The sequence below is a fragment of the Mobula hypostoma genome, chromosome 6 (assembly GCF_963921235.1).
Source record: "Mobula hypostoma chromosome 6, sMobHyp1.1, whole genome shotgun sequence".
Lineage (NCBI taxonomy): Eukaryota > Metazoa > Chordata > Chondrichthyes > Myliobatiformes > Myliobatidae > Mobula > Mobula hypostoma.
In genome coordinates this window covers 65825399-65844414 of record NC_086102.1, presented here as the reverse complement: position 1 = coordinate 65844414, position 19016 = coordinate 65825399, and the positions used below count along the sequence as shown (strand labels likewise).

At 41.0% G+C, this 19016-nt stretch overlaps 1 protein-coding gene across 9 annotated transcripts in view; it reads left to right on the top strand.

Moving 5' to 3' along the window:
• dmd (dystrophin) overlaps nt 1-19016 on the top strand; it is a 1998855-nt gene that overhangs the window by 1408092 nt on the left and 571747 nt on the right. For all 9 annotated transcript variants that reach the window (XM_063050913.1, XM_063050911.1, XM_063050907.1 and 6 more), the window contains one exon: nt 3571-3746. In XM_063050913.1, coding sequence (XP_062906983.1) covers nt 3571-3746 — 176 coding nt within the window. The remainder of the gene's footprint in view (nt 1-3570; nt 3747-19016) is intronic.

Below are 19016 nucleotides of genomic sequence, written 5' to 3'. Positions count from 1 at the left end.
AGCTTGGATGGGGTGGTTGTCTTGAATGTCAAGCTGTAGTCAGTGAACAGCAGCCTGATGTACAAGTTCCTGTTGTCCAGATGCTCCATGGCAGAGGGAAGAGTCAGAGAAATCACATCTGTTGCTGACATGTTGTGGCAGGAAGCGAATTGGAGTGCTTCCGGGTCATCGCTGAGGCAGAAGTTGATTTGCTCCATTATCAACCTCTCAAAGCACCTCATTACCTTCCTTATGGCTGATGTAAGTGCCGGCAGGCAGTAGTCATTGAGACAGGTCATCATGCTCTTCTTGGGCGCAAGTACAATAGATGCCTCTTTAGAGTAAGTGGGGACCCCTGGCCACAGAAGTGAGAGGTTGAATAAGTACTTCAGCCAGTTGGACCACACAAATTTTGGTACTCAGCCTGGCATGCTGTCTTGACTGGATGATTTTCCTGGATTTACCCTTTTGAAGGAAGCCCAGACATCAGACGCAGAGACTGAAATTACAGAGTCATCTGGAAATGTAGGGGCATGTGTGGGTATGTCATGGTTCTCTCAAAGCTTTTCAGTTACTAATGATGTCTACTGAATTGCACAGAGTCTATGATCAGATCAACCTGTCAAACTCACCAAATCATGTGAAAGAAACTTGATTTTTCTGTTGACATAACCAAGAAGATTGATGATACAAATAGCTGTAAAAGATAGAATGCCACGTAATGTCATTGTCAGTGGTGCTGAAGCCTGAGAAATAAAAATAAATGTGGCTATAGGATCATAAATTGACCAAGAGGGACAAAAAGTAGAGAACTGTGGCAAAGTGACAATTCTCAAAGCTGAAATAAGGTAGACTAACGTGTTGCCCAAGGCTGTAACCGTTGATTTCACTGGTGCATTTTAATGACTTGCACTTAGGTGCTCAGGGATAATTGAATGAGTGGTGAAGATTCTGCAGAGTGGTGATGGATTTACAGATGACATAAACAGGCTGGGGGAGGCACATGGCAGATAAAAATTTTTTTAAGAAGTGCGAAGTGGTGTGTTTTGATTAAATGTAAAAAGGTAAGAACAGTTAGGATAAAATGAAGGTTAAAACAGTAAGGATAAAATAGTAAAGATCAGATTTTAAATTGAAGAAAAATTGAGAGCTGGAAATATAATTAGGAAATGTTTGAAGGCTGGATTGAAGAAACAGTTAAGTACAAAAGCATCTTGAGCTATTAAGTAGAAAGCAGGGAAGTTATGATGAAACATAACTTTATAAAACACTGGCACTTTATAAAACTAGAGTATTGCATCAAATTCTCTCCAATACTGGAAATGTCAGAGAGGAAGCAAAGGTCTGAAAAGAGGGTCAAATAGACTTCCGTACATTCCTGATGGTTTGAGGGACTTTTGATTTAATGTAAGGCTGTTAAAGTTGAGTTTGTTTTTCTTGGAGCCAAGGGGTAGATAATGTGTGAAACAGGATTATTTCCACTGGTGGCAAGCTTGAGAAATGGGCACAGTTATGAAATGACTGGTAGAAGAACCAGTGGTGACAAGGCAAACATTTTTGTTCCATGAAAGAAAAAATATTACAGTGTTACAGGGAAAAGTAGGTGAATGAGACCCACTGCATTTCTCTTGTAGAGAGCTGTCACCTACTCCAATGATTCTCAACTGTTGCCATTCTGTGATTGGATAGTTCTTAACTGGTCACCTTCTTGTCAATCAGTTTCCTCCTTAAGCAAACACTGTCAGTGATGTCATTGAGAACAGATCATGTTCTGCTGGAGACCATGAAATGCTTAAGCTGCAGTCAAATGAATATTGAGGGCATTAGCAAAATTGATTGAGAAGTATTGTTCATCTTTGTGGGTATTTAAAGCAAACCACATTAAAATTTGGAAGTGGGCAATAAGAGGTCAAATGGAAGCGATTCTGGCAAAGAGTGCGGAGGACAGATTTATGTAACAGATCATCCCAGTAGGTCATCAAAATATAAATAATCTTAAGAGGCAATTGGATGCAGTCATTGTGATGGAATGTGTTATGCTCAGAAGTGAAGTAAGCAAGGTAACAGGAGAAATAGATTCATGCAAGGTCATTCACCTTTTCCAAAGCATAATAAAATATATCCCAAAAGTTTCCAAGTACAGTTATGATTTGTTCTTTATTATGTTAACAAGTATTTTTGTTTTGTCCCAGCATTTTCACTTAAATGATCCTGATAGAATTGGATCAAACAAAGTCCAGAATGTTCCTGTAATGAACCAGGACAAACATAGATAGGTTAATGATTTTAGTATCTCACTGAAAATACTGCAGCAAATCTGAATGGAGGTTCTTTAGTCTCATTTGGCGCCTTGTCCTACTTTAATGTCAGATGCTGGCACTGACAGATTTATCATTGTGTTCATTAATTTGTTTGTCCTTTGGAGCGAAAATGTTGCTGGTAGTAGGATAATTGCATTCAGTAGACCCTCAATAATTGAACTGAGAGTCTAATTTTCTGTTATTCTCTGTGGCAAAGAAAACAAGGCGAAGTTGTGCGCAGCAAATTGTAAAATTTTAGCCCAGCATTTATTTCTCTCACACCAGACACCTTTGCGTGTTACTTCAGATTTATCAGGCACAGATTCAGTCATTGTCACCACCTTCTTCAGCAGCTCTTGGGGTCAAGGTGATTGCTTTCACTCTGGTTTTGTGGGTTTTGAAATGACTGATGCAGCCAGTATGGGAGAGTGTGCCACAGAAGGGGCAGGTGATGCCTAATGAAACGGGAGAACGGATAGTCAGTGGGGAGTAGGACTCCTTCCCCAACTAACATGGGAATTCAGCAGGCTCACAGTGCACAGACTCAAGGTTCCCAAAGCCATCCAGAAGTCTGCTCCGCTTGACTGATCATGGATCAGAATTTCTCAGGAATTAGAGGTTATGATGCACTTCTTAAAGGAGGCTTTGAGCACACCCTTGCATTTTTTCCTCAGTCTGCCATCTGATCTCTTCCCATCACAGATCTTTGAATGGGATGTCTGCATTTTAAGTTTGGTGAATTTAATTGATGTTTGCCACCCTGCTGTGTTTTCCTTTGTAAATTAGAGCTTACTGTTCGTAGGTAAATTTCTATACGTGTATTTTATATTGCAGGCAATTGATTCATTAAAAATATTGTATCTAAATTTATTAATTTTAAATTACATTAATTATTACTGGCTCCCCATAATTTTTCACAAGAACATTTAATGTTGATTCATTTATCTTGTCCAAAGGTACATTGTGAAGGTCATGGAAATTATTGATAGTATTCAATGTTAATATATCAGAATCACAAGGTGCCCTATTTACAGTATCCTGTATTCCTTTGTAGATTTCTCCAAAACTGAGATGCATCTGAAGTGTTTCAGAAAGCTTTTTTTTTGCCACGTGATGAATGATACAGGGACAGAAACATTCATGTGTTTCTGCCTGATTGTGATACTTTTATCATATCTATATTTTTGTAGCTCTGCCATGGTCTTGCTCTGCATGCTGGATGTTACCTTTTTAACTTATCTGGAGGGTTTTTCAGCCAGAGAACTAAATCCTCTTTGTTTTTGCTTGGCAGGAATTACAGAATGGAATTGGAATCCAGAAGAGTGCTGTCGCTCGTTTGAATGTGACGGGAGAGGAGATTATTGGACAGTCATCAAAACCTGATGGTGACATCCTCAAGGAGAAACTAAGTGAGCTAAACAGACGTTGGCAGGAAATTTGCAGACAGGTGGATGAGAGAAAGAGAAGGTAATCTCATGACTTTGGTTCTGTGCAGCCGCTCTCAATGTGCCATAACTAATCATTCCCTTATCCAAGACGCACTATTCATTTAAAGTACAAGATAGCCTGGCTTTGACGCTTAGCTAGATTTGAGGTTTATTTTAAAAAATCGATGGAAATGTCTTCACAGATTCACCCAGCCATCTGCTGCTATGGAAATAAGCTGGCAAATGTGTGCCTTTCATTCCTTTTTGCTGAATTCAAATGCATATATTAATTATGGACTGGAGTAAGCTACTTGGTCCATAAGCCTGCCCTGCTATTCAATGTGATTTTGGCTGATCTGATTGTATTTTCAACTCTTCTTTCCCTCCAGCCTTTATAACCATTCACTCATTTGCTTATCTTGAATCTATTTCTCAGTGATTTAATATATTTTAAAACTCTGGTTCCACCACTCTGAAGATTAGTGTTCCAAAAACTCTGACCTCAAGTTCCAAAGTCTCCACAAGTGGAAGTTTGCTGTCCACACCCACCCTGTCAAGACCACTTAAGATAAGATATGTCTCAATGAGGTTTCTTTCTGGTTTGTCAAAATTCCCATGGAATCACCCAGCCCATCCAACCTTTGTTTCTAAGATAACACACTCATTCTTGGTTCTCCCTTACCTATCTTTACTGGTCTCTTTCCAATGTATTTACATACTGACTGAGTTCTCCAGAACTGTTTTTAACCAATGCTCTATACAAGTCAAAGTTTCAAAGGATTCCAAGTACATTTATTATCAAAGAATGTATAAATTATACAACCTTGAGATTTGTTTGCTTACAGACAGCAACAAAGCAATAAATCTGAAAGAACCCAATTTAAAAAAAACGACCAACACCTAATGTGCAGAGAAAGGGATAAAAAACACAATTATTCAAACAGAAGAAGTGAGCAACAGCATTCCGAACCAAAAGTGAGTCCTTAAATCCAAACCCTGGAGCAGGCCCAAAGCCTCAGTGTCAGTCCATCATATTAGCAGACGCTGAAGTACAGCAGCTGGGGCAGTCTTTGTAGCTTCAGCGCCATAGATTGAGGAGTGAACCTCACGGGAGAGCGAGCAATGTCCTTCCGGTCCATCTGAGCCAGCATGAAAATTGTCCAAAGAGTACTGCACCTTGCCCTAAGACCCAGGCCCTTGCATAGTAAAATGCTCCAGGCCTAGACCACGCCAACCAGCAATTTGTTTCAGGCCCAGATTTCGCTGCTCAGCCTGAAGCCATTCTGATTTCGCCAACTCAGCTCGGCGCCCAGAGCATTCCAACCTCACACCTTGGGCCAGTTGTTTGGGCAACAGAGCTCCTCTACCTCAACTTCTCATCTCTGAATGGCTCACTCCATTTACTTTGATTCTTCAATGTACCAGCATGGTTCATCTCTCGAATTCACTTCACCTTCGCTCACTTCTTCATTGTTTGCAGTGAAAATTTACCAGAATTTACTTCAGAAAAGGTGTTTTTAGTGTTATTAAACTTCACTGTTCTAAAGTATATTCCTGGCAATATTCAATAGCATTCTATTACCTTTCCAAATTGTTTATATACATGCATACTGGCCATTTATCAAAATGTCACAATCCCACTGTATTAGACCTTTCACTAGTTACCAATACTTTTTTATTTTACTTGCCAAATTTTCCATTTTCCCACATTATAATCCATTTGCCAAATCTTTGCCCACTCATTTAATTCAGCAATGTTCTGTCCTTTCCTCCTGATGTCCACTTCACAACTTAATTTTTGATCAGTCTTTCTTTTGAACATATTTAGCAACTGTCACAAACATGAGAAAATCTGCAGCTGCTGGAAATCCAAAGCAACACACACAAAATGCTGAAGAAACTCAGAGGGACAGGCAGCACCTGTGGAAAATAATAAATAGTCGCCATTTCAAACCAAGACTCTTCTTCAGGACTGAGAGAGAAGGGGCGAGATGCCTGAATTAAAAAGTGGAGGAAGGGGAAGGAGGCTAGCTGGAAAGTGATAGGTGAAGCCAGATGGGCAGGAAAGGTGAAGGACTAGAGAAGAGAGAATCTGATAGGAAAGAAGAGTAGATTATAGGGGAAAGAGAAGGAGAAGGGGACCTAGAGGGAAGTAATATCTGTTTTCCTTTATCATACCTCAACCACAGTCTCCAAGTTCAGACACCTGCTCCACAGTCTGGCTTGACCTAACTCTTATCCTTCACCCTTCCTCTGTTCATCAATCACCTCAGGCTCCTGTCACACCGTTCCTTCTCTCCTCTCCACTCTCAATCCTGATTCATGGTTTCAACTCAAAATGTCTCATACCCCTGTGCCTTCACAAAAACCACTCAACCCAGTGATCTCCTTCAGAAAATTGTTTATTGCATCTGCAGTCTCTTGTATCCTCAAACGGTCTATGCTCTTTTGACAAGAAAATTTTCTCATCCCAGGAATTAGCCTGGTAAATCTGCTTTGAACTGCCTCCAATGCTACTATGTCCATTTTAAGTAAGGGGACGAAAACTTTACAGTTTTACCTGGCTGGCCTCACCAATATCCTGGCCAACTTAAACAATACCTCCCTATTCATAAACTCCAACCGCTTTCACAATAAAGGCCACCATGAACTCTAAAACAAATCAGTCAAGCATGACTTCCTTTTCGCAAAACTATGTTGACTTTGCTTGATTACCTTTAATTTCTTTTTAAGTGCCTTTGCTTATTTATAATAGTAGTTTCTAACTATTTCCCTCTCTCTCTGATATAAGCCTAATTTGCTTATATTTGTGGTTTTCTATCGTCCTCCCATCTTTGAGTAAAGTATGGCATCTAATCAGGAGAACTAACAAGGATATTCCCAACAAGTATCCATTTCATGATCCAATAGCATTGCTTGCCACTGGAAGACAGCAAAGATATTTAGTACAATATGCAAATGCAGCACTTGAAGTGTTATATTTCAATGCACGGAGTATAAGAAATAAGGTGGATGACCTTGATGCACTGTTTCACATTGTTAGGTGTGATATTGTGGCTGAAGAATGGTTATAGTTGGGAGCTGAACGTCCACAGTTACAGGTTGTGTCAGAGGGATAGGAAGGTCAGCAGTGGGGTGGCATGACTCTGCTGGTAAAGAATGGCATCAAATCAGTGGAAAGATGTGACATAGGATTAGATGATATTGAATCCTTGTGGGTTGAGTTAAGAAACCGCAAGGGTAGACAGACCCTGATGGCAGTTATATGCTGATCTCCCAACAGTAGCTGGGATGTGGACCACAGATTACAACAGGAAATAGAAAAGCTGTGTCAAAAGGGCAGTGTTATGATAGTCATGGGAGATTTCAACATGCAGGTTGATTGGGAAAATCAGGTTGGAAATGGATCCCAAGAGTTTGTTGTATGCCTACGCGATGGCTTGTTAGAGCAGTTTGTCGTTAAGCCTACCGGGGGATCAGCTATACTGGATTGGGTGTTATGTAATGAAGCAGAGTTGATTAGGGAGCTTAATCTGAAAGAACCTTTTGGAGACAGTGATCACAATGTGACTGAGTTCAACTTGAAATTTGATAGGGAGGAAGTAAAGTCTGATGTAGCTATATTTCAGTGGAGTAGAGGAAATTACAGTGGTATGAAATAAGAGTTGGCCAAAGTGAAATGGAAAGAGATTCTGGCAGGCATGACAGCAGAGCAGCAGTGGCGTGACTTTCTAGGAAAAATGAGGAAAGTGCAGGATACAGTAGATGTATTCCAAAAAGAAAGAAATACTCAAATGGCAAAATAGTACAACAGTGACTGACAAGGGGAGTCAAAACTAATGTAAAAGCAAAAGAGAGGGCATGCAAAAAAGCAAAATTTAGTGGGAGGAGAGAGGATTGGGAAGCTTTAAACCCTACAGACAACAAATAAAAGAATGATTAGAAGGGAAAAGATGAACTATGAAAGCAAGCTAGCAAACAATATCAAAGTGGATAGTAATATCTTTATTCAAATATGTGAAAACTAAAAGAGCGATGAGAGTGTGTCAGATGTTGAAAGGTGTGAGGGAAGAGGAGTGAGTGTAGTTACTATTACAAGGGAGAAGGTGCTCAAAAAGCTGAAAGACCTAAGGGTACAAAAGTCACCCAGGTCAGATGAACTGCACCCCAGGGTTCTGAAAGATGTAACAGTAGAGATAGTGGAGGCATTAGTAATTATCTGGCAAAAATCATTGGACTCTGACATGGTGCCAGCGGACTGGAAAATTACAAATGTCACTCCATTCTTTAAGAAAGGAGGAAGGCAGCAGAAAGGAAATTATAGACCAGTTTAACTGGACTCACTGGATGGGAAGATGTTGGAGTCAGTTGTTAAGCATAATGTTATGGAGTACTTAGTGACACAGGACAAGATAGGACAAACTCGGAATTGGTTTCCTTAAGGGAAAATCTTGCGTAGCAAACCTGTTGGAATTCTTTGAGGAGATATCGGGAGATGTAGGATAGATAAAGGGGATTTAGTGGATGTTATATATTTGGACTTTCAGAAGGCCTTTGACAAGGTGCCACATATGAGGCTGCTTATCAAGTTAAGAGCTTTTAGCATTACAGGAAAGTTACTGGCATGGTTAGATCATTGGCTGTTTAGTTAGTGGCAGTGAGTGGGAATAAAAGGATCCTTTTCTAGTTGGCTGCCAGTGACTAGTGGTGTCCCGCAGGGATCGGTGTTGGGACGACTTTTTATGGTCTATATCAATGATTCAGATGATGGAATAGATGGCTTTATTGCCAAGTTTGCAGATAATACGAAGATTGGTGGAGGGGCAAGTAGTGTTGAGGAAACAGGTAGGCTCCAGAAACACTTAGACAGATTAGGAGAATGGGCAAAAGAGTTGCAAATGAAATATAATGTTGGAAAATGCATGGTCGTGCACTTAGGAGTAGCAATAAATGTGAGACTATTTTCTAAATGGGAAGAAAATCCTAAAATCTGGGATGCAAAGGGTCTTGAGAGTCCTTGTGCAGAACACTCTAAGGGTTAACTTGCAGGTAGAGTTGGTGGTGAGGAAAGCAAATGCAATGTCAGCAACACACATCAAAGTTGTTGGTGAACGCAGCAGGCCAGGCAGCATCTCTAGGAAGACGTACAGTCGACGTTTCGGGTCTGCAATGTCAGCATTTGTTTCAAGAGGTCCAGAATACAAGAGCAAGGATGTGATGCTGAGGCTTTATAAGGCACTGCTAAGGCCTCACCCTGAGTATTGTGAACAGTTCTGGGCTCCTCATCTTAGAAGAGATGTGCTGGCATTGGAGAGGGTTCAGAGGAAGTTCACAAGAATGATTCTGCGAATGAAACATAGAGGAATGTTTCTGTGAAAAATGAAGGAAGAGCAAGACAGATAAATTCCAAAAAAGAAGAAATGTTTGAATGGAAGAAGGACACTACTGTGGCTGAAAAGTGAAGACAGAGCCAAAGTAAAGGCAAAAGAGAGGGCATACAGGAAGCCAAAGTCAGTGGGAAGATAGAGGATTGGAAAGCTTATAAGAACTTGCAGAAAGAAACTAAGGTCATTAGGAAGGAGAAGATGAGTTATAAATGGAAGCTGACGACTAATATCAAAGAAGATACTAAAAGCTGTTCTAAGTATATAAAGGGTAAAAGAGAATCGAGGGTAGATATAGGACCAATAGAAAATGATGCTGGAGATATTATAATGAGAGAAGCAGAGTTGTCAGAGGAAGTGAATGCATATTTTGCATCAGTCTTCACAGTGGAAGACATCTACAGTATATCAGACATTCAAGAGTGTCAGGGAAGTGAAGTATATGCAGTGAAAATTATGACCTAGAAGGTGCTCAGGAAGCTTCATGGTCTGAGAATGGAAAAATCTCCTGGACCTGGGTTCTGAAAGAAGTAGCTGGAGAGATTGTGGAGGGATTAACAATGATCTTTCAAGAATCAATAGATTCTGGCATTGCACCAGATGATTGGAAAATTGCAAACGTTGCTCCACCGTTTAAAAAGGGTGGGAGGCAGCAGAAATGAAACTATAGACCTGTTAGCCTGACATCAGTGATAGCGAAGTTGTTGGAATCGATGGTTAGGGATGAGATTATGGAGTACCTGGAGGCACATGACAAGATAGGCCAAAGCCAGCATAGTTTCCTGAAAGGCAAATTCTGCCCGACAAACCTACTGCAATTTTTTGAGGAAATTACAAGCAGGGTAGACAAAGGAGATGTAGTAGATGTGGTGTACTTGGATTTTCAGAAGGCCTTTGACAAGGTGCTGCACATGAGGCTGCTTAGCAAGATAAGAGCCCATGGAATTACAGGGGAGTTACTAACATGGGTGGAGCATTGGCTGATTGGCAGAGAACAGAGTGTGTGAATAAAGGGATCCTGTTCTGGCTGGCTGCCAGTTACCAGTGGAGTTCCACAGGGGTCGGTGTTGGGACTGCTGCTTTTTACGATGTATGACAGTGATTTGGGCTATGGGATTAATGGATTTGTGGCTAAATTTGTCGATGATACAAAGATAGGTGGAGGAGTGGGTAGTGTTCAGGGAACAGAGAGCCTGCAGAGAGTCTTAGATAGTTTAGGTGAATGGGCAAAGAAGTGGCAAATGAAATACAATGTTGGAATGTGTATGGTCATGCACTTTGGTGGAAAAAATAAACGGCAGATGATTATTTAGATGGGGAGGGAATTCAAAATGCAGAGATGCAAAGGGACTTGAGAGTCCTTGTGCAAGATATCCTAAAGGTTAACCTCCAGGTTGAGTTGGTGGTGAAGAAAGCAAATCCAATGTTGGCATTCATTTCTAGAGGTATAGAATACAAGAGCAGGGATGCGATGTTGAAGATGTGATGTGATGTGATAGAGATAAGGCACACCTGAGACCACACTTAGAGTATTGTGTGCAGTTTTGGGCTCCTTATTTTAGATAGGATATACTGACATTCACAATCAGAGAAGATTCACGAGAATGATTCCAGGAATGAAAGAGTTACCGTATGAGGAATGTCTGGCAGCTTTTGAAATGTATTCCCTGGAGTTCAGGAGAATGAGGGGACATCCCATAGAAACATTCTGAATGTTAAAAGGCCAGAACAGATTAGATATGGCAAAGTTATTTCCCATGATTGGAGAGTCTAGGACAAGAGAGCAAAACTTCAGGATTGAAGGACGTCTATTTAGAACAGAGATGCGGAAGAATTACTTCGGTCAGAGGGTGGTAAATCTGTAGAATTGGTTGCCATGAGCAGATGCGGAGGCCAAGTCATTGGGTGTATTTAAGGCAGAGATAGAGAGGTTCTTGATTAGCCAGGGCATCAAAGGGTATGGAGAAAAGTCGGGGGAGTGGGGATGACTGGAAGAATTGGATCAGCCCATGATTGAGTGGCGGAGCAGACTCGATGGGCAGAATGGCCTACTGCTGGTCCTATATCTTATGGTCTTATGACATCTCTGGGTCTCCTCGCTGGAATTTAGATGTATGAGGGGGCATCTAATTGAAACCTTTTGACTGTTGAGAGGCCGAGACAGAGTAGATGTGGAAAGGGTGTTTTCCATGGTGGGGGAAGACGAGGACAAGGGGGCACAGCCTCAGGACAGAGCAATGTCCATTTAAAACAGAGATGTGGAGAAATTTCTTTAGCCAAAGGGTGGTGAATTTGTGGAGCTTATTACCAGACACAGCTCTGGAGGACAGGTCATTTAGTGTATTTAAGGCAGAGCTTGATCATTTCTCGATTTGACATGACACCAAAGGTTACAGGGAGAAGGATGGGCAGTGGGGCTGAGGAAGGGAAAAAAGGATCAGCCTTGATTGAATGGCAGAACAGACTTGATGGGCTACATGATGTAATTCTGCTCCCGTGTCTTATAATCTTATATTTTGCAACACACACACACAATGCTGGAGGAACTCAGCAGGTCAGGTAGCATCTAAGGAAATGAATGGATATTCGACGTTTAGGACCGAGACCCTTTCCTGAGGACTTGTTGGAATAAAAAGGTTGGGAGATGGGAATGAGGCTAGCTGGAAGGTGATAGGTGAAGCCAGGTGGGTGGAAAAGGACAAGGGCTGGAGAAGAAAGGATCTCATAGGAGAGGAGAATGGAGCATGGCAGAAAGGGAAGGAGGAGACCCAGGGAGATGTAATAGGCAGATGAAGCCACGCCTCCTGGTCACCTGTCACTTTCCAGCTAGCTTCCTTTCCCTCACCCCACCTTTTTATTCTGGCATCTTCCCCCTTCCTTCTCCATCCTTAAGAAGAGTCTCGACCCAAAACGTTGACTATCTACTCATTTCCATAGATGTTGCCTGACCTGCTGTGTTCCTCCAGCATTTGTGTGTGTTGCTTTGGATTTCTAGCATCTGCAGACTTACTCGTGTTAAAGATATTTTGCTGCCCATCGGCGCAAAAAGACACCAGATTTCTTTTTGTTCATTTCATTTTTTGTCATTTTACAATAATTGATCCTTTTGATAAATATTGATATTTAAACAAAAATACCAGCAAGGAAATATATTTTTCAGAGCTTCATGTAGATGTAGATAATTTTGGTAATGTTTTGCACAGTGGTAGGAATAGAAGAAGCAGTTAATAATAAACTGTGGAGAACCTGATATCTCTTGAGGTGTCTAAAGTATCTTTTTGTTCAGGATGTAATTAAAATAATCATGTTTACAAGCATCAATAGCTAGTGCTCTATACTCTATCATGTTTCTTTTTATTGTATTAACATGCTGTCCAGTCTGAACTTCAATGTTGTGTTCCCAGATTATTAAAAATCCATAAGATTGATTGTACGATTAGAACTAAAGCAGCAATGCACCATTTACCTTTGAAATTAATTTTTGCCTGTGTATAGTCACTAGATGTTACCCTGCATTTTAACTCAGCCTACTGGTACAGGAAGGTCAGATGGGTTATAAAAATTGTTGTCAGTTTTGTCACTCCCGGATCATGATCCCACCCTTCCCTACTGCATCCAGTGTGCAAGGATATAGGTTAGGGATGCAGCGCACTCCCAAAAGCCACCAGCTTTGTTTAATTACAGATTCTCCATCTTAAAGAGGCACAACACAAATTCACTTCCAGGGATTTGGGAGGTATGTGCTGCTAAATGCACCAGCAAAAAGGTGGGGAAAATCAGGTCACTTTTAGGGTACTGTCAGTGGAAGATCCTCCTGTTGACCCACAGGGCTCCTTTCTTTGCCCAGCCATTTGCCTCCCACATTGCTTTCTAAGGTCAGTTTGTGCCCCCCTTCCCATTTCCTTCGCCACTAACTTTCCAGGTTTACCATGAGCCGTATGTCATTATTGCCAGCTTTGAGCAATAGGCAATGCAGAGGAAAATAAACGAGGCTTAGAACAAAATCTTCACATGAACCACGCTTGGACATTCCTGCAGGCCCAATGCTAACATGCCCTTGTGTGCTTGGAATAAAAGTGAGGGTAGATGAGCCCTTCAGCTAGGGCTCGGTTGTGTAGTCGTTAGCGTAACACTATTACAATACCAGCAGCCCAGGTTCAGTTCCGCCACTCTCTGTAAGGAGTTTATATGTTCTCCCCATAGCTGCTGTTGTACAAATATATATCAAATAAATGAAGGCACACACTCAGGAGGAGATGTTAACTTGTATAATCACTTTGCAGAGAGAGAACCAAATCAACGTGCATGCGTAAGTTATCTGTCAATAATTAGTGCTAAGGGGAGTCATTGCGCTGCGCACGTTCCAAAGACATATGGGTAAGGATGTTAATTCGCCACATGGATGTAATTGGGCGCTGTGGGCTCACTGGGCCAGAAGGGCCTGATACCAAGCTATATCTCTAAATAAAAATAAAATGAAATAATAAAATAAAAGTCAGCCGCTGAGAACTCATAGCATTTCCAAGAAGGGCACTGAGGACTCTTTCAGCCATGTTGCAAATTTTTGGTTTGGTGCCTGGCATTCATTTTTGGGACTGGCCTTGAATCATCCTTGCCCATTGGTGCAGTCCGCCAATGCAGTGGTTGGGCAGGCACTGGACAGATAATCTTCTGGTGAAGTGGAGGTGGTTGGAGAGGGGCAAGGAAATCATAATGTCATTGGGTGAATTTGGAGAATTGATAACAAACTTGATTTGGTAGGAAAACGTTTTCATCTGAGGCCCTCCAGTGATCAGGGTCTGTCAAGAATACATGGACTGATATAGTTTGGCACTAGCGGTGTCGCAGGAGTTGCCAGTCAGTGTTGAACTTAATGTCGGACTGCCTTAGTGACTCCAGTTCCAGATTTTTCCTTTGGGTTTACTTCTGAAGCCATTCCCATGAGTGGGTATAGCCACAAGGCAGTGGAGGTTTGAAATCAGAGTTTTCCTTTTCCTAGATGAGTTGTCAACCATGGCTGATGAGTTCCATCTGCCCAAAGCAACTGGTTTTAAGGTGCCAATAACCTGCCTTTACCCCTTCTCCTGTCAGTAGAAATGGTTCCACTGGGCTTAGTAACAAAGCCACCCTTGAAGGCTAAGAGCTGGACTTTGTTGTCAGAGGCTATTTGAGATGCACCAATTTGGGAGCGTTCAGTAAGTAGTGGGAGCTTATCCCTACTTCCACTCTCAGCTGTGACAGTCTTATAGAACCTGTTTTCCATCAGGGTCAGTATATACAGCTGGACTGGAGTTGAGGAGCTTCAGAAATATGGGTTTTTAATTAAGTGAATTGCCATATAGTGCTGGTATTGAGGAGGTCTAAAGGTGAGGTGGGACCCAAGGATGAAAGAAATTCTTAACTAGCAGTTGTCCCATTTTGGTCTTGTGTGATAAAAACCATTCTGTTCCAAAAGTGCAAAGTGCAGGGCTTCCCAGGAAATATTGGCTCACATGGAGTGTTGCACGTGGAATGGAATGAAGTCATCTTTTGAACTCAGATTACAGGGGTGACTCAGTTCAGGAAAACTGAGTCAATTTCCAGTGTGAAATGATACTTTTCATTTCTCATCCTGGAGAATAGTCAATTTTAAGTTTTGTTTTATTGGGGGAAGGAAAACAAACAGCATTATGCAATTGAGTGCCTGTGCTTCTGTGACATGAATATATTCTTCAGGGTATAATTCTTTATCAGTGGAGTTCTGTTAAGGAAACAAAGCTGTTCAGCTTCAACCTCAACAAAAGATAGGCAGAAAAATATCTCAAGTAACATCGTCAAGTGAATGTAATCTTTGGTTTTGGTGTTGCTAAGGAAGGTTCAAGACCGAGTGTTTGACATGTGTTCAAGTCTTAATACACCATTTGTACAAGATTACTCCATGCTTCTGCTGTGATGGACTAAAACTCATAGATGCTGTAACTGTAATATAAAAGTCTATTCATACAACAAAACTTCAGGAGAGAAAGAGAATCTCAAGCAAGTCTTATTCTCCCAACATGATGCTTTATACTTCAAAAACACAAAGACAACAATAAATGATTAATCACAGTTTCAACTGCCATAAACACTTTCACATTTTTAATATAGTTAGATAACTTTATAGAACTACATCCCAATTAGCAGAACCCCTTTGAGTATTCAATACTAGTGTCTGTTCCAAAAGTCTCTGAGTACAGACATCCAAAATATACCCCTTTTGTTACAGTATTGAAGGATTTCCATGAATATGCTGTACAACAATATGCTAGACAGATTATGAAATGCCAAAATAGACCTGTCTTGAACTGTGCAGTGACAGGGACACACCTTTATGCAATCACGAAGAAGGCACACCAGCAGCTATACTTCATTAGAAATTTGAGGAGATTTGGTATGTCACCAAAGATGCTAGGAAATTTCCACAGGTATACAGTGGAGATCATTCTGACTGGTTGCATCACTGCCTGGTATGGACGATCCTTTGCACAGGATTGGAAAACCTGGTAAGGAGGATCCATTGCACAGGATTGGAAAACCTGGTATGGAGGATCCATTGCACAGGATTGGAAAACCTGGTATGGAGGATCCATTGCACAGGATTGGAAAACCTGGTATGGAGGATCCTTTGCACAGGATTGGAAAACCTAGTATGGAGGATCCCTTGCACAGGATTGGAAAACCTGGTATAGAGGATCCATTGCACAGGATTGGAAAAAGCTGATACGGAGGATCTATTGCACAGGATTGGAAAACCTGGTATGGAGGATCCTTTGCACAGGATTGGAAAAAGCTGATATGGAGGATCCATTGCACAGGATTGGAAAAAGCAGCGAAGGGTTGCAGACTCAGCTAGATCCATCATGGAAACTAGCCTCCCCATTATCGAGAACATCTTCAAAAGGTGGTGCCTCATGAAGGTGGCATCACCCACCATCCAGGACATGGCCTCTACTCATTATTACCATCAGTGAGAAGATACAGGAGCCTGAGGATGCACACTCAAAAGTTTTCAGAACATCTGCTTCCCCTCTGCAATCAAATTTCTGAATGGTCTATGAAGACTACTCCACTATTTGGATCTCTTTTGCACTATTTGTTTTTTATATATTTCTTACAGTAGTTTTTCTCATGTATTGCACAGTAATGTATTGCTGCTGCACAGTAATGTATTGCTGCCGCAAAACAACATAAGTCAGTACTGTAATAATAAACCTAGCTCTGATTCTAAATTGAACTGAAGTAAAGAACATACAGGTATTGACTCATAAGCTACAATGAATTTTTCATCGTGTAAACACAAGGAAGAGTCAGAATCTAGGTGGGGGAAAATGGTTGAGCATCCTTGACTATGGTATTGGCAATAAGCTACCAAATTGCAGAAAACTTGCTTTGTTTCCTTAACGTGAAAGATTTTGGGTGCCCCTGATGTTTATTACATTATTTTTTTTTAACATAAGGGTTTGAAGAAGAGTTTAGTTATTTATTTAAATAACTGTTCTAACAAAATAATCACGTAACCACAACAGCAGTAATCAGCTGCATTTATATATGGGGCCTTAAACGCAGAAAATCAAGCCAAGGAATTTAACAGGGCTTTCAGAAAAATTCAAGCTGTTCAGAAGGAAAAGAAAAGGAGGTTTTAAAGGATGAGAGATGGAATGGTCCAGAAAATGAGAGAGTTAGAATGTTAACAAAGTAACTTCCAAGCAGAAGTCTCATCTGTGACACGCTTGATGCTAATGATCTATCAACATAATTCATTTTATATATTCCTCCCGCATTTTATATCTTTCATCTTGGGCAATTCCCCTGGCTAGAGGGTGACTTATTTCCATTCCGCCTACTGTATGTGCGTGAACTCTTTTTAACACGGAATGGCCTTTTTATACAGTTTTTGTTGCAATACCAAGTGGAATTTCCTCAGCTGAGAGGCCAGCTTGCAGAAGAAAAGCTGACAACATTAAATAGGTGATGATTGAAATGATCCAAATTGCTGAAGCACCCCTCATTAAAGAGCATGAGTTCAGTCCTCCACGTTAATGTTGGGTAGTAGGACAACAGCTGGCAATGGTAATCCAATTGCCATGAAATGTTGACTTCTTAAAGCACATTCCCAGTATTTGCTGCTTAAAACACAAATACGAAGAAAATAGACCAGTTCAAAATGAGAAAAAAAACATATTCACTGAGATTTCCAAATCTGAGGTCGTGAGCTTGATGCACCATCGGTAGCTGGCATTTAAGTCAATGAAAAGACATTGACTGTAGTGTGAACAGGCTGCCAGGTAGCAATTCACAGGTTTCACACAACTTGTCGCTCCTGTTTATCAGGAGCTGCTGTTGGCTTAGTTCAGGAGATTCTGAAAGCAATCTTGAGGTGGTTGTGGGGCATGCTTTGCAAAAGAAGATTTCAAAGCAACAAACCCCTCAGTAATGCACACAAAATGCTGGAGGAACTCAGCAGGGCAGGCAACATCTATGGAAAAGAGTACAGTTGACATTTCAGGCTGAGACCCTTCATCAGGACTGGAGAAAAAGAAACTCTCAGTAACATTAATGCATTAGAGAAGAGACAAAAAAATGTGGTGAGGATCAAAGAAATTGGAGGCTGGTTAGCAGGACTGGGGAAATTGAGCTGATAGGATAGGCTGGTGCTGCTTCTCCTGGAGCTAAGAAGATTAGCGTTGACTTTGTAAAGGTTTATAAAATTATGAAGGACATACACTCAGTGCTAACTGCTCACCTGCTCGTTAATGCAAATATCTAATCAGCCAATCATCTGGCAGCAATTCAGTGTCCAAAAACATGCTGGCATAGTCAAGAGGTCAGTTGTTGTTCAGACCAAACATCAAAATGGGGAACAAATGTGATCTAAGTGACCTTGAATGTGGAGCGATTGTTGGTGCCAGACCAGCGAGTTTGAGCACCTCAGTAACTGCTGATCCGCTGGGATTTTCACACACAGCAGCCTCAAGTTTACAGAGAATGGTGCAATAAAGAAGAAACATCCAGTGCGTAGCAGCTCTGTAGGTTAAAATGCCTTGTTAATGAGAGAGGTCAGAGGAGAATAGTCAGACTGATTCAAACTGAGAGTAAGGAGACAGTAACTCAGATAAACACGTGTTACAACATGTTCTTCAATGTGCAGAAGAACATCTCTGAATGCATAGCACATCAAACCTTGAAGTGGATGAGCAACAGCAGCAGAGACCACAATCATTCACTCAGGATTGACTTTAATAGGTACAGGAGGCATTTAATGAAGTGACCACCTAGTATAAATGTAGATGGTTAATGAATAAAATAAATGAATATATATGAATAAATATTTGTGGACAATTGTTGTTGAGCCTCTTTTTAATGGAAAGTTTGTGTATTACATAGTGAGACCATTTTTACCTATAATTGGACATTGTTGGCTACCCAAAAAGGTCCCCTGTAACAAGTTAGTGAATTAAGTTAGAGAATGTGATTTTAGGTCAGGCAGCAGAATAGATTGGTATATGCCACCCATCAAATTCTAAAGATGAACTTAAGGAAAAGTGGAAAGCACACCTTGGAGAAAGCACGTCTGTTAAGGGAATCAAGGGTTATGAAAGAATGAAAGCCAGGTGAATGTTCATTTGGAGCAGAGGACCACATCGGGTTCCACTTTTGTATCTCATCATTGGCCACTGGGAGTAGATAAGATGTGCGGTGGCAGGTTTTTTTCCATAATAGGGAAGTCTGAAACAAAAGGGCATAGGTTTAAGGTTAGAGGGAAAATGGGGCCTGAGTGACGGGCTTTCACACAAATGGTGGGTGGGTATATGGAACGAGCTGCTGGAGGAAATGGTAGTGACAGGTACAGACACAACACTTAAAGCATATATGGGTAAGTACATGGATGATTAAGATTTAGAGAGATA